Below are 17,366 nucleotides of genomic sequence, written 5' to 3'. Positions count from 1 at the left end.
TTTACATAGTTGAATGTGCTGACAACAAAATCACACAAAAATAATCAATGGAAATCCAATTTATCAACCCATGGAGGTCTGGATTTGGAGTCACAGTCAAAATTAAAGTGGAAAACCACACTACAGGCTGATCCAACTTTGATGTAATGTCCTTAAAACAAGTCAAAATGAGGCTCAGTAGTGTGTGTGGCCTCCACGTGCCTGTATGACCTCCCTACAACGCCTGGGCATGCTCCTGATGAGGTGGTGGATGGTCTCCTGAGGGATCTCCTCCCAGACCTGGACTAAAGCATCCTCCAACTCCTGGACAGTCTGTGGTGCAACGTGGCATTGGTGGATGGAGTGAGACATGATGTCCCAGATGTGCTCAATTGGATTCAGGTCTGGGGAACGGGCGGGCCAGTCAATAGCATCAATGCCTTCCTCTTGCAGGAACTGCTGACACACTCCAGCCACATGAGGTCTAGCATTGTCTTGCATTAGGAGGAACCCAGGGCCAACCACACCAGCATATGGTCTCACAAGGGGTCTGAGGATCTCATCTCGGTACCTAATGGCAGTCAGGCTACCTCTGGCGAGCACATGGAGGGCTGTGCGGCCCCCCAAAGAAATGCCACCCTACACCATGACTGACCCAAAGCCAAACCGGTCATGCTGGAGGATGTTGCAGGCAGCAGAACGTTCTCCATGGCGTCTCCAGACTCTGTCACGTCTGTCACATGTGCTCAGTGTGAACCTGCTTTCATCTGTGAAGAGCACAGGGCGCCAGTGGCGAATTTGCCAATCTTGGTGTTCTCTGGCAAATGCCAAACGTCCTGCACAGTGTTGGGCTGTAAGCACAACCCCCACCTGTGGACGTTGCGCCCTCATACCACCCTCATGGAGTCTATTTCTGACCGTTTGAGCAGACACATGCACATTTGTGGCCTGCTGGAGGTCATTTTGCAGGGCTCTGGCAGTGCTCCTCCTGCTCCTCCTTGCACAAAGGCGGAGGTAGCAGTCCTGCTGCTGGGTTGTTGCCCTCCTACGGCCTCCTCCACGTCTCCTGATGTACTGGCCTGTCTCCTGGTAGCGCCTCCATGCTCTGGACACTACGCTGACAGACACAGCAAACCTTCTTGCCACAGCTCGCATTGATGTGCCATCCTGGATGAGCTGCACTACCTGAGCCACTTGTGTGGGTTGTAGACTCCATCTCATGCTACCACTAGAGTGAAAGCACCGCCAGCATTCAAAAGTGACCAAAACATCAGCCAGGAAGCATAGGAACTGAGAAGTGGTCTGTGGTCCCCACCTGCAGAACCACTCCTTTATTGGGGGTGTCTTGCTAATTGCCTATAATTTCCACCTGTTGTCTATTCCATTTGCACAACAGCATGTGAAATTTATTGTCAATCAGTGTTCCTTCCTAAGTGGACAGTTTGATTTCACAGAAGTGTGATTGACTTGGAGTTACATTGTGTTGTTTATGTGTTCCCTTTATTTTTTTGAGCAGTGTATTTCTACTCATTAGGATCAAAGAATTCTATGTGCCAACTTTTGTTTTATCTAAACCCTCTTTCTGTCATTGTGTTTTTGTCAGACATGTTGAATACAGCCCTGGGCCGTTGATCAACAGTGACTACTATTGTTGGAACCCCTATTACTACCCTGTTCAACCTCTTTTTCGTATCGTCTGAGATCCCCAAAGATTGGAAAGCTGCCGCGGTCATCCCCCTCTTCAAAGGGGGAGACACTCTAGACCCAAACTGCTACAGACCTATATCTATCCTACCCTGCCTTTCTAAGGTCTTCGAAAGCCAAGTAACAAACAGATCACCAACCATTTTGAATCCCACCGTACCTTCTCCGCAATGCAATCTGGTTTCCGATCAGGTAATGGGTGCACCTCAGCCACGCTCAAGGTCCTAAACAATATCATAACGGCCATCGATAAGAGTCAATACTGTGCAGCTGTATTCATTGACCTGGCCAAGGTTTTCGACTCTGCCAATCACCATATTCTTATCGGCAGACTCAACAGCCTTGGTTTCTCAAATGACTGCCTAGCCTGGTTCACCAACTACTTCTCTGACAGAGTTCAGAGTGTCAAATTGGAGGGCTTGTTGTCCGGACCTCTGGCAGTCTCTATGGGGGTGCCACAGGGTTCAATCCTCGGGCTGACTATTTCCTCCATATACATCAATGATGTCGCTCTTGCTGCTGGTGATTTTCTGATCCACCTCTACGCAGACAACACCATTCTATATACTTCTGGCACTTCTTTGGACACTGTGTTAACAAACCTCCAGACAAGCTTAAATGCCATACAACTCTCCTTCCGTGGCCTCCAACTGCTCTTAAATGCAAGCAAAGCTAAATGCATGCTCTTCAACCGATCGCTGCCCACACCTACCCACCCGTTCAGCATCACTACTCTGAACGGTTCTGACTTAGAATATGTGGACAACTACAAATACCTAGGTGTCTGGTTAGACTGTAAACTCTCCTTCCAGACACACATTAAGCATCTCCCATCAAAATGTAATTTAGAGTAGGCTTTCTATTTTGCAACAAAGCATCCTTCACTCATGCTGCCAAACACACCCTAGTAAAACTGGCCATCCTACCGATCCTTGACTTCGGCGATGTCATTTACAAAATAGCCTCCAACACTCTACTCAGCAAATTGGATGCAGTCTATCACAGTGCCATTTGTTTTGTCACCAAAGCCCCATATACTACCCACCACTGCGAACTGTATGCTCTTGTTGGCTGGCCCTCGCTTCATATCCATTGCCAAACCCACTGGCTCCAGGTCATCTATAAGTCGTTGCTAGGTAGAGCCAAGGCCTTATCTCAGCTCACTGGTCACCATAGCAGCACCCACTCGCAGCACGCGCTCCAGCAGGTATATTTCACTGGTCACCTCCAAAGCCAATTCCTCCTTCGGCCGTCTCTCCTTCCAGTTCTCTGCTACCAATGACTGGAACAAACTGCAAAAATCACTGAAGCTGGAGACTCATATCTCCCTCACTAGCTTTAAGCACCAGCTGTCAGAGCAGCTCACAGATCACTGCATCTGTACATAGCCAACCTGTAAATATTCCATCCAACTACCTCATCACCATATTGTTATTTATTTTATTTATTTTGCTCCTTTGCACCCCAGTACCGCTACTTGCACACTCATCTTCTGCACATCTATCACCCCAGTGTATATAGACTGTATATAGACTTTCTCTATTGTATTATTGACTGTATGTTTGTTTATTCCATGTGTAACTCTGTGTTGTTGTTTGTGTCACACTGCTTTGCTTTATCTTGGCCAGGTAGCAGTTGTAAATGAGAACTTGTTCTCAACTAGCCTACCTGGTTAAATAAAGGTGAAATAAAAACATTTATTAAATAAAACTCTCCCCGGGACATGTTGCCATGCTCCTCCTCTGCTGTCCCCTCCTCAGTCGGGACATACAAAGCACCCCATTACCCGGAAGACCCCTATTACACGGGTCACCCCATGGTAGCCCCCTACTGCCCCCCCCAACCCCCACCGTAACCACCACTCACAACAACCACAGAAGAGACCGTAACCACCACTCACACAACCACAGCAGACACCGTAACCACCACTCACACAACCACAGCAGACACCGTAACCACCACTCACACAACCACAGCAGACACCGTAACCACCACTCACACAACCACAGCAGACACCGTAACCACCACTCACAATACCACAGCAGACACCGTAACCACCATACACACAACCACAGTAGACACCGCAACCACCACTCACACAACCACAGCAGACACCGTAACCACCCCTCACACAACCACAGCAGACACCGTAACCACCACTCACACAACCACAGCAGACACCGTAACCACCACACACACAACCACAGCAGACACCGTAACAACCACACACACAACCACAGCAGACACCGTAACCACCACTCACACAACCACAGCAGACACCATAACCACCACACACACAACCACAGTAGACACTGTAACCACCACTCACACAACCACAGCAGACACCGTAACCACCAAACACACAACCACAGCAGACACCGTAACCACCCCTCACACAACCACAGCAGACACCGTAACCACCACACACACAACCACAGCAGACACCGTAATCACCACACACACAACCACAGCAGACACCGTAATCACCACACACACAACCACAGCAGACGTAACCACCACTCACACAACCACAGTAGACACCGTAACCACCACACACACAACCTCAGCAGACACCATAACCACCACACACACAACCACAGTAGACACCGTAACCACCACACACACAACCTCAGCAGACACCGTAACCACCACTCACACAACCACAGCAGACACCGTAACCACCACTCACACAACCACAGCAGACACCGTAACCACCACTCACACAACCACAGCAGACACCGTAACCACCACTCACACTACCACAGCAGACACCGTAACCACCAAACACACAACCACAGCAGACACCGTAACCACCACTCACATTACCACAGCAGACACCGTAACCATCACTCACACAACCACAGCAGACACCGTAACCACCACTCACACAACCACAGCAGACACCGTAACCACCACTCACACAACCACAGCAGACACCGTAACCACCCCTCACACAACCACAGCAGACACCGTAACCACCCCTCACACAACCACAGCAGACACCGTAACCACCACTCACACTACCACAGCAGACACCGTAACCACCACTCACACAAGCACAGCAGACACCGTAACCACCACTCACACAACCACAGCAGACGTAACCACCACTCACACAACCACAGTAGACACCGCAACCACCACTCACACAACCACAGCAGACACCGTAACCACCCCTCACACAACCACCGCAGACACCGTAACCACCACTCACACAACCACAGCAGACACCGTAACCACCCCTCACACAACCACAGCAGACACCGTAACCACCACTCACACTACCACAGCAGACACCGTAACCACCACTCACACAAGCACAGCAGACACCGTAACCACCACTCACACAACCACAGCAGACACCGTAACCACCACTCACACAACCATAGTAGACACCACAACCACCACTCACACAACCACAGCAGACACCGTAACCACCCCTCACACAACCACAGCAGACACCGTAACCACCACTCACACAACCACAGCAGACACCGTAACCACCCCTCACACAACCACAGCAGACACTGTAACCACCACTCACACAACCACAGTAGACACCGTAACAACCACACACACAACCACAGCAGACACCGTAACCACCACTCACACAACCACAGCAGACACCATAACCACCACACACACAACCACAGTAGACACTGTAACCACCACTCACACAACCACAGCAGACACCGTAACCACCACACACACAACCACAGCAGACACCGTAACCACCACTCACACAACCACAGCAGACACCGTAACCACCACACACACAACCACAGCAGACACCGTAATCACCACACACACAACCACAGCAGACACCGTAATCACCACACACACAACCACAGCAGACGTAACCACCACTCACACAAACACAGTAGACACCGTAACCACCACACACAAAACCTCAGCAGACACCGTAACCACCACACACACAACCACAGTAGACACCGTAACCACCACTCACACAACCACAGCAGACACCGTAACCACCACTCACACAACCACAGCAGACACCGTAACCACCACTCACACAACCACAGCAGACGTAACCACCACTCACACAACCACAGCAGACACCGTAACCACCACTCACACAACCACAGCAGACACCGTAACCACCCCTCACACAACCACAGCAGACACCGTAACCACCCCTCACACAACCACAGCAGACACCGTAACCACCACTCACACTACCACAGCAGACACCGTAACCACCACTCACACAAGCACAGCAGACACCGTAACCACCACTCACACAACCACAGCAGACACCGTAACCACCACTCACACAACCATAGTAGACACCACAACCACCACTCACACAACCACAGCAGACACCGTAACCACCCCTCACACAACCACAGCAGACACCGTAACCACCACTCACACAACCACAGCAGACACCGTAACCACCCCTCACACAACCACAGCAGACACTGTAACCACCACTCACACAACCACAGTAGACACCGCAACCACCACTCACACAACCACAGCAGACACCGTAACCACCCCTCACACAACCACAGCAGACGTAACCACCACTCACACAACCACAGCAGACACCGTAACCACCACTCACACAACCACAGCAGACACCGTAACCACCACTCACACTACCACAGCAGACACCGTAACCACCACACACACAACCACAGTAGACACCGCAACCACCACTCACACAACCACAGCAGACACCGTAACCACCCCTCACACAACCACAGCAGACACCGTAACCACCCCTCACACAACCACAGCAGACACCATAACCACCACTCACACTACCACAGCAGACACCGTAACCACCACTCACACAAGCACAGCAGACACCGTAACCACCACTCACACAACCACAGCAGAAACCGTAACCACCACTCACACAACCATAGTAGACACCACAACCACCACTCACACAACCACAGCAGACACCGTAACCACCCCTCACACAACCACAGCAGACACCGTAACCACCACTCACACAACCACAGCAGACACCGTAACCACCCCTCACACAACCACAGCAGACACTGTAACCACCACTCACACAACCACAGTAGACACCGCAACCACCACTCACACAACCACAGCAGACACCGTAACCACCCCTCACACAACCACAGCAGACGTAACCACCACTCACACAACCACAGCAGACACCGTAACCACCACTCACACAACCACAGCAGACACCGTAACCACCACTCACACTACCACAGCAGACACCGTAACCACCACACACACAACCACAGTAGACACCGCAACCACCACTCACACAACCACAGCAGACACCGTAACCACCCCTCACACAACCACAGCAGACACCGTAACCACCACTCACACAACCACAGCAGACACCGTAACCACCACTCACACAACCACAGTAGACACCGCAACCACCACTCACACAACCACAGCAGACACCGTAACCACCACACACACAACCACAGCAGACACCGTAACAACCACACACACAACCACAGCAGACACCGTAACCACCACTCACACAACGACAGCAGACACCATAACCACCACACACACAACCACAGTAGACACTGTAACCACCACTCACACAACCACAGCAGACACCGTAACCACCACACACACAACCACAGCAGACACCGTAACCACCACTCACACAACCACAGCAGACACCGTAACCACCACACACACAACCACAGTAGACACCGTAACCACCACTCACACAACCACAGCAGACACCGTAACCACCACTCACACAACCACAGCGGACACCGTAACCACCACTCACACAACCACAGCAGACGTAACCACCACTCACACAACCACAGCAGACACCGTAACCACCACTCACACAACCACAGCAGACACCGTAACCACCCCTCACACAACCACAGCAGACACCGTAACCACCCCTCACACAACCACAGCAGACACCGTAACCACCACTCACACTACCACAGCAGACACCGTAACCACCACTCACACAAGCACAGCAGACACCGTAACCACTACTCACACAACCACTGCAGACACCGTAACCACCACTCACACAACCATAGTAGACACCACAACCACCACTCACACAACCACAGCAGACACCGTAACCACCCCTCACACAACCACAGCAGACACCGTAACCACCCCTCACACAACCACAGCAGACACCGTAACCACCACTGACACAACCACAGCAGACACCATAACCACCACACACACAACCACAGTAGACACTGTAACCACCACTCACACAACCACAGCAGACACCGTAACCACCACACACACAACCACAGCAGACACCGTAACCACCACTCACACAACCACAGCAGACACCGTAACCACCACACACACAACCACAGCAGACACCGTAATCACCACACACACAACCACAGCAGACGTAACCACCACTCATACAACCACAGTAGACACCATAACCACCACACACACAACCACAGCAGACACCGTAACCACCACTCACACAACCACAGCAGACACCGTAATCACCACACACACAACCACAGCAGACGTAACCACCACTCACACAACCACAGTAGACACCGTAACCACCACACACACAACCTCAGCAGACACCGTAACCACCACACACACAACCACAGCAGACACCGTAACCACCACTCACACAACCACAGCAGACACCGTAACCACCACACACACAACCACAGCAGACGTAACCACCACTCACACAACCACAGCAGACACCATAACCACCACACACACAACCTCAGCAGACACCGTAACCACCACACACACAACCACAGTAGACACCGTAACCACCACTCACACAACCACAGCAGACACCGTAACCACCACACACACAACCACAGTAGACACTGTAACCACCACTCACACAACCACAGCAGACACCGTAACCACCACTCACACAACCACAGCAGACACCGTAACCACCACTCACACAACCACTGCAGACACCGTAACCACCACACACACAACCACAGCAGACGTAACCACCACTCACACAACCACAGTAGACACCGTAACCACCACACACACAACCTCAGCAGACACCGTAACCACCACACACACAACCACAGCAGACACCGTAACCACCACTCACACAACCACAGCAGACACCGTAACCACCACACACACAACCACAGCAGACGTAACCACCACTCACACAACCACAGCAGACACCGTAACCACCACACACACAACCTCAGCAGACACCGTAACCACCACACACACAACCACAGTAGACACCGTAACCACCACTCACACAACCACAGCAGACAACGTAACCACCACACACACAACCACAGCAGTAGTAGTAGAAGCGGAGCAGCCTCGACCGCAGGGACAGAGACAGCAACTACTCCAACAGCTCCAATCCCATCATACCCCTCCGCCTCCCCCGCTGCCACCTCCCCTCACCCCTACCTCTGTGATAGCCCTGGACTGTGGCCAGGAGAGCCTGGCCAAGCCCAAACATCCATTTGAGATTGTTTGTCACTGGCTTACAAACAATATTATGTCAAATTTGAATTATGTTTTTCAAAAAATAAATACAAATAATTTTAAATGATAAGCTGAAATGTCTTGAGTCAATAAGTATTCAACCCCTTTGTTGTGGCAAGCATAAATATGTTCAGGAGTAAAAATTCTTAACAAGTCACATAATAAGTTGCAATAATAGTCTTTAACATGATTTTTGAATGACTGCCTGATTTCTGTACCACACACATTCAATTATCTGTAAGGTCCCTCAGTTGAGCAGTGAATTTCAAACACAGATTTAACCACAAAGACCAGGGAGGTTTTCCAATGCCTCACAAAGAAGGGCACTTATTGGGCTGCATCACATCCGGCCGCGATTGGGAGTCCTATAGGGCGGCGCTCAATTGGCCCAGCGTAGCCCGGGTTTGGCTGGGGTAGGCCGTCATTGTAAATAAGAATTTGTTGTTAACTGACTTGCCTTGTTAAATAAAGGTTAAATAAAAAAGAATATGTAAAATTGGTACATGGGTACAAATAAAAATAAAAACAGACGTTGATTATCTTTTTGAGCATGGTGATTTTATTAGTTACACTTTGGATGGTATATCTATACACCCAGGCGCTACAAAGATACAGATGTCCTTCCTAACCCAGGTGTCGGTACGAAGGAAAGCGCTCAGGGATTACACCATGAGGCCAATGGTGACTTTAAAACAGTTACAGGGTTTAATGGTTGTTGTTGTGACAGGAGAAAACGGAGGATGGATCAACAACATTGTCCTTACTCCACAAAACTAACCTAATTGACAGAGTGAAAAGGAAGCCTTTACAGAATTAAAATACTCCAAAACATGCATCCTGTTTGCAATAAGGCACTAAAGTAATACTGCAAAAAATGTGGCAAAGCAATTCACTTTTTTTTCAGGAAAACAAAGTGTTATGTTAGGGGTAAATCCAATCCAACACATTACTGAGTACCACTTTCCCTATTTTCAAGCATAGTGGTGACTGCATCATGTTATTTGTATGCTTGTAATCGATAAGGACTGGGGAGTTTTTCAGAATAAAAAATAAATAGAATGGAGCTAAGCACAGGCAAAATTCTAGATTAAATCCTCATTCAGTCTGCTTTTCAACAGACACTGGGAGATTCATTCACCTTTCAGCAGGACAATAACCTTAAACACAAGGTCAAATAAATGTAAATATACAATGGAGTTGCTTACAAAGAAGACATTGTATGTTCCTGAGTGGCCGAGTTACCATTTTGACTTAAAAATGCTTGAAAATCTATGCCAAACCTTGAAAATGGTTGTCTAGCAAAGATCAACAACCAATTTGACAGAGGTTGAAGCATTTTGAAAATAATTATGGGCAAATATTGTACAATCCAGGTATACATTTTTTTTTTCACCTTTATTTAACCAGGTAGGCTAGTTGAGAACAAGTTCTCATTTGCAACTGCGACCTGGTCAAGATAAAGCAAAGCAGTTCGACACATACAACAACACAGAGTTACACATGGAATAAACAAAACATAGAGTCAATAATACAGTAGAACAAAAGAAAACAAAACGTCTATATACAGTGAGTGCAAATGAGGTAAGTTAAGGCAATAAATAGGCCATGGTGGCGAAGTAATTACAATATAGCAATTAAATAAAAGATGAATGTGCAAGTAGAGATACTGGGGTGCAAAGGAGCAAGATAAATAAATAAATACAGTATGGGGATGAGGTAGATTGGATGGGCTATTTACAGATAGGCTATGTACAGATGCAGTGATCTGTGAGCTGCTCTGACAGCTGGTGCTTAAGTTTGTTTTTAAATTGTTCAGAATGTATAATGTGAGTTTGGATGCTCCCGAGGGGCGCAGCAATCTAATGCACTGCATCTCAGAGCTAGAGGTGCAAAACTCTTAGAGATTTATCCAGAAAGACTCACAGCTGTAATCGCTGCCAAAGGTTATTCTAACATGTATTGACTCAGGGGTTTGAATACTTTCTTTTTCTCATTTTTGACAGTATGATGGTGATGATTCTGTTGTTTGATGTTTCTGAATAATACAAGTTTTATATATGCTTTATGGGTAGTGCATGGCCCTATGACAGCAACAAATGAATTATCAGTGGTTTTAAAGTGCTTTCTCCATTCTGATTGCTTTAATGTTCAACCAAAAATAATAGGACAAAACTGACAGGGAAGTAATCTCATTTGTAGAACATTGCGTAGGAATCAAAATCTACTTTTATAGGATTTTGTACTAAGCAATGCTTACCATTTGCATAGTTACTTGTTAAAGTCCAGCATTTTCATAAATTTCTTCATTCACTGCACTAATGTGATGTCATTCACACAGTGTGTAATTTGTCTTTTGTCTAAGTATGCCTCTACTTCGCAAAAAAATTTAAAATAATTTCATTGACAGAATTATTGTTCTTCGATTTGACTGCATTTATGGATTAAATTGCAGTTCTTACTTTCACCACTTGGGGTAGTCACCTGATTTCTTGGGGTCTTTACTCCCAAAGTTGTCTGAATTGTTGCTCTTGCAAGCGAACTTTCTTAGTTGTCTGCAGAAGGCAGTTCTTTCTGGCAATAAAAACAGATGATTGCCATCATTTTCCGGAGTCATTACTGTATTATTGAACGTAACAAATCAAAAATGAAAATGTTGTAATAAAAGTGAAAGTAAAAATCCAAACAAGTCAGTGAATGCATACCTGTATAGTTTATTTTATGTTTTTACCGCCCAGCCAGTGTATTCTGTGCATATGACAAATAGACTTCACTTTGAATTTTGTGGTGTGTAACATTATACCTAGCTAGGCCTACTCATTTCTAATTGGTTGAAGATTTTACGTCAATGACAATAACAAAATTATACAAAGATTGCAATTTAACTCATGTTTGTTTTTAAATTGTTCAGAATGTATAATGTGAGTTTGGATGCTCCCGAGTGGCGCAGCATTCTAATGCACTGCATCTCAGAGCTAGAGGTGTCACTAGAGAGCCTGGTTCGATCCCAGGCTGTATCACAACCAGACGTGATTGGTCATCTCATAGGGTGGTGCACAATTGGCCCAGCGTCGTCCGGGTTATGGTTTGGCCCGGGGTAGGCTGTCATTGTAAATAAGAATTTGTTCTTAACTGACTTGCCTAGTTAAATAAATAAATAAATAAATAAGTAGCATTGTGTATCCTAACGTTAACTAGCTACCCTTTGCAGGGACGTGAATGTGTTTCACCAGTTTGTCCAATATGGGCCACCATAGTTTGGCAAGTGGATGTTTAATAGTAACAGCACATAGTAAAGTTATCTTTTGTAAACAAGACTAAAGATTGTTTTAGTGTTGACTACTGCAGCTAGGGTAGCAAATTAGCAATAATATTAGCTACATTTTCCAGCAGGATTTTCACCACCTAGAGCTAGAGGTGTCACTACAGACCCTGGTTCGATCCCACCTCTAGCTCACCTCTAGCTCTGAGACGCATGCCCTGACGCCTTCCTAACTGCAAGATTTTGGGGGATTTGTAGGAGGTGGGAGAGTGAGGGTTGTAGGTTTACAAGAGTTTCAATGGTGGGAAGAGTGATCGGGGGTTTTTCAGACAGGCACACACACAACAGTGTGCGTTCCCTGCAGTACACGTTAGGAAACCTGAGAGTGACTGTTCGTTCCCAGATAAGTTTTCATCGAATACTCAACCAGATCACGCGAGGATACAGACCCGTTCACGTCGTCTGAACACCAACATGTTCATTTCCCAACGTTCACGCAGGGTGTGCTGAAGCCGTGACAACTCCCGAAAACTGTTTGTCAGAAAGTGATCTGGAATTTTTACCCATAAACGTGTCTTTTCATGCAGTTCTGGGAGCATGAACAGCAGTGTGCAGCATTTTCCTTTTTATTTTTCATTATAACCTGGTGGTTTGAGCCCTGAATGCTGATTTGCTGTCAGCCGTGATATATCAGACCGTATACCATGGGTATGACAAAACATGTATTCTTACTGCTCTAATTCCGTTAATAACCAGTTTATAATAGCAAAAAGGCACCTCGCTTTGCATCGTGCCTAGGAACAGCCATAAGCCGTGGTATATTGGTATACAAAGGAGATGATTGTGGACTACAGGAAAAAGAGGACAGAGCACGCCCCCATTCTCATCGATGGGGCTCTAGTGGAGCAGGTTGAGAGCTTCATATTCCTTGGTGTCCACATCACCAACAAACTAACATGGTCCAAGCACACCATGACAGTCGTGAAGAGGGCACAACCAAACCTATTCCCCCTCGGGAGACTGAAAAGATCAAGATTGTCATGGGTCCTCAGATCCTCAAAAGGTTCTACAGCTGCACCATCAAGAGCATTCTGACTGGTTGCATCACTGCCTGGTATGGCAACTGCTCGGCCTCCGACTGCAAGGCACTACAAAGGGTAGCGAATGGTCCAGTACATCACTGGTGCCAAGCCTCCTGCCATCCAGGACTCTATACCAGGCGGTGTCAGAGGAAGGCCCTAAAAAGGGTCAAAGACTCCAGCCACTCTAGTCATAGACTGTTCTCTCTGCTACCGCACGGCAAGCGGTACCGGAGGGCCAAGTCTAGGTCCAAGAGGCTTCTAAACAGCTTCTATCCCCAAGCCATAAGACTCTGAACATCTAATCAAATGGCTGCCCAGACTATTTGCATTGCCCCCCACCCCCTCCCTCTCTTGTACGCTGCTGCTACTCTCACTTTAAAAACTCTACCTACATGTACATATTACCTCAATTAACCGGTGCCCCCACACATTGACTCTGTACCGGTACCCCCCTGTATATAGTCTCACTATTGTTATTTCACTGCTGCTCTTTAATTACTTGTTACCTTTATTTCTTATTCTTATCTGTATTTTTTTTAACTGCATTGTTGGTTAGGGGCTCATAAGTAAGCATTTCACTGTAAGGTCTACACCTGTCGTATTCGGCGCATGTGAGTAATAAAATTTGATTTGATATTGGCCATATACCATATCTATTCTGGCCATATTGCTTAATTACAGGTTTGACACTTGTGCATTAGTTGCACCAATCAAAGCAGTGAAGCATGTAGCGAAGCAAGACTTTAGGGTTAGGGTTGCAAAATGTTCATATTTATTTTGTTTGTTTAATACAGATTAGATTTAAAACATAAGCGAAAATTGTCAAATTTTCCAATGGATTATGTCAATTTTCTGGAGGTGCAAAAGCATACATTTGCATCCCCTATTTTTGGCTTTGTCGGCACTCCCCAAGAGGAACAACTTTGCAGGTGTTTCTGACTTCTAAACAATGCTATGCTGGTGGGTGGTAACATTCAAATAAAACCCAGCCCTTGAAACGAAATGTAAACTAAAAGCAATTTCCACATAATCTCATAAAAAAGACACAGCATTGATACGGATTTCCTGGAAGTGGGCAGTTCGGATTTATCACTTCAAGCCCAATATATCATATTTTGACTAAAACGATGACTTATTGATTTAAATAGTTGTGCATAATCATGGGTATGGTCTGATACTTGTGTTTCAGCTTGAAAATGTGAATTTATACTGGTGTGGGCGTTTAAATGCCGAGCAGAGGGCTAAAGCATATTATGTAAGTGCCGCTCCACCGTAGCAGACACCTGCACACGCGCAGGCAGGAGCCGCAACATGGGCCGGGCATTGCGGGTTGATTACATCGCAACAAGCGGGGGGCTTTGGATGATTTCCCTAGACCATGCGCCTGGAGCGCCAACCCAATTATGACTCTTCAGGACGCGGCTCGGTCAAAAACGCAAATCATTGGAGATATAACATATTGTAGCCTAGGCTGTACATTCTAGTCAACCATTCCAGATATTTCGCGGTTCTAGCCATGCGCAAATGTTTAAACCTTCATGCGCTCTTGCGACGCAAATAAACACTTCACCAATACGGAGGCCTGCGTTTTTAAATCGCTGGTACGCTAAGGGCTATAATAATATAGCTCTTATATGGGTGTTGATTTCAATATAGTGTTAGGGCATAGTCTGGACCATTGAATTCGACAAAAATAACATGCGCGCACACGCGTATGCAGCGCCATAATAAGAAGGCGAGAAATACATTGCATCGGCGACAATTCAAGCCAAGGGTTGTCCGTTTGACTAGAAAGCAAAGCATCCTATCAACTATAACCTAACATAAATTTGCTGTGGTTGCCTATGATGGGCTAAATTCGTTCCAGCTGTTTTACCGGCAGTGCGTGCATGTGCATTGAATGTGAGTGTTTATTAACCCCATCCATTCTTCTGTCCTGTCTAATTCAAGGAGGAAGGGGTGCCAGTGCATAATAAAACGGGCCTACTAATTTCAGAGGCATTCTCCCGCTATGGATAGATGAGGGGATCGGGTGAGTGAACTGGAGGGTGTGTATGGTGGGAAACTGATCGCCGCTGTATCAACCCTCCAGGGATCCAGCGATGGACATGTTAATCCAAGCGGAGCATAGATTATGCAAGAAGCAGGTTCTTTTAGCCCAACCCCTCCGTATGACAGTTCATGCGAAGTGCACATGACATGAGCGATGAAGCAAGCCAGTGTATTTTAACGGAAGGGAGGATAGGCCTATATGTATGCATTTATTCGATTTTTACAAAAGTATAGGCTAATGATGGGATGCGTGTAAATAAACGCTAAATCATGATGAACATACTATTCTATATTGGTTCTGGTAATATAGAAAGCGCATTCGACATATGCGCATATTACAGGCTGGATTGCCAAACCTTGGTAATGGACAGTGTGTCTAAACCAGCAAATTCTCATTGTTATAATACCTTTTCATAACAGATAACGAAAAAGACGAGGCAAAGGCAGTAAGTAGGCAATAGTAGCCGAACCGTCCATCAGATGATAACCATAACATTGTAGGCTATAAATAATATATAGTTGGCGGCGCGTTAATTTGAACCTGTATCAATATTGAGAGTAGGGGTTGCCAATATGCAGTGAGAAAATAGAAACATACACACGCAAACACCAACATTCATTCACAGACTGTTATGTTGGATACAGCTACATTATAAACTGCATCTGACTCGCCCACCTTGCAGAGCTGAAAATTCTCGGACTGAAGGGTCTCGTGCATCAAATTGTTCTCCGGGGCGCCCGACTGGCCAGACGAAACAGAGGAAGACGCCTGCTCCTTTAGGCCGTCCAGCACCTTCCTGATGTTAAACTTCTTCATTTTACCCCAGAAACACTGCGATGACGACGGAAAGCAAAATTGAGATGACCCGGTAAAGATAAGGGGGTAAAGCCTCTCTCTCGCTCTCTTCTGATGTCCTCCGTAAATCTCACATTTTAGCTGGTGGTTTTACATAGTGAAAAGGGTTTCGGCCGCGCACCACTCAGGTCGGGCTCCTTGACGCTCAATGTTCGATTCTCTATTTATTTGTTGTGTGGCTGTGGTGCGTCTATGTAATTTTCTCCGACTCTGTGTCCCACTGCGTCTCCGCTGCTCGCTCGCTCGCTCTCGCCGTTCCCCTCCCCTCCACTCTCTCCGCTCAGTCAACGCGGAAACGCAGCTGCAGCGGTGCTTCTGCGCTTTTAAGCACCCGGATGTTTGATTGAAGCGCGACCGACGCTGCTCACTTTACTTATCTCTCCTCACAAACAATTTACTTATCTCTCCTCACAAACAATGTGTCTACCTCTTTCTCTTCTACCTCTCTCTCTCTCTATCTATCTCTCTGTCTCTCTCTCTATCTATCTCTCTGTCTCTCTCGCTCTCTGTCTCTCTGTCTCTCTCTCTCTCTCTCTCTCTCTCTCTCTCTCTCTCTCTCTGTCTCTCTCTCTCTGTCTCTCTCTCTCTCTCTCTCTCTCTCTCTCTCTCTCTCTCTCTCTCTCTCTCTCTCTCTCTCTCTCTCTCTCTCTCTCACCCACACACACACACACACACACACACACACACACACACACACACACACACACACACACACACACACACACACACACACACACACACACACACACACAGTGCAGGCAGGGTGAAGAGCAGGATTCGCTCCATTGCACCTGGTGTTATTGTGATGCAGCAGTATGAGTATCAGGGTAAGACATCAGGGTGAGACATCAGGGTGATATCAGGGTGAGACAGGGTGAGACAGCCAGCCAGGCAACCTTGTTCTCCTTGTACACCCCACATCAATATTAAAACACCCCACTTAAACTATCTC

General features: G+C 47.0%; 1 protein-coding gene across 12 annotated transcripts in view; it reads right to left on the bottom strand.

Moving 5' to 3' along the window:
• The window catches only part of LOC106607991 (syntaxin-binding protein 5), a 155,777-nt gene extending 138,902 nt beyond the window's left edge, over nt 1–16,875 (bottom strand). For 8 of the 12 annotated variants that reach the window (XM_014205546.2, XM_014205551.2, XM_014205554.2 and 5 more), the window contains exon 1: nt 16,235–16,875. In XM_014205546.2, the coding sequence (XP_014061021.1) occupies nt 16,235–16,375 (141 nt within the window). In that variant the 5' untranslated portion in view covers nt 16,376–16,875. The remainder of the gene's footprint in view (nt 1–16,234) is intronic. The other 4 variants (XM_014205556.2, XM_014205547.2, XM_045720951.1 and 1 more) reach the window with 1 other exon arrangement.
• Between the last annotated feature and the right edge of the window lie 491 nt (nt 16,876–17,366).

This window comes from Salmo salar, chromosome ssa06, assembly GCF_905237065.1.
Source record: "Salmo salar chromosome ssa06, Ssal_v3.1, whole genome shotgun sequence".
Classification (NCBI taxonomy): Eukaryota; Metazoa; Chordata; class Actinopteri; order Salmoniformes; family Salmonidae; genus Salmo; species Salmo salar.
This window is presented reverse-complemented; position numbering and strand designations above follow the sequence as displayed.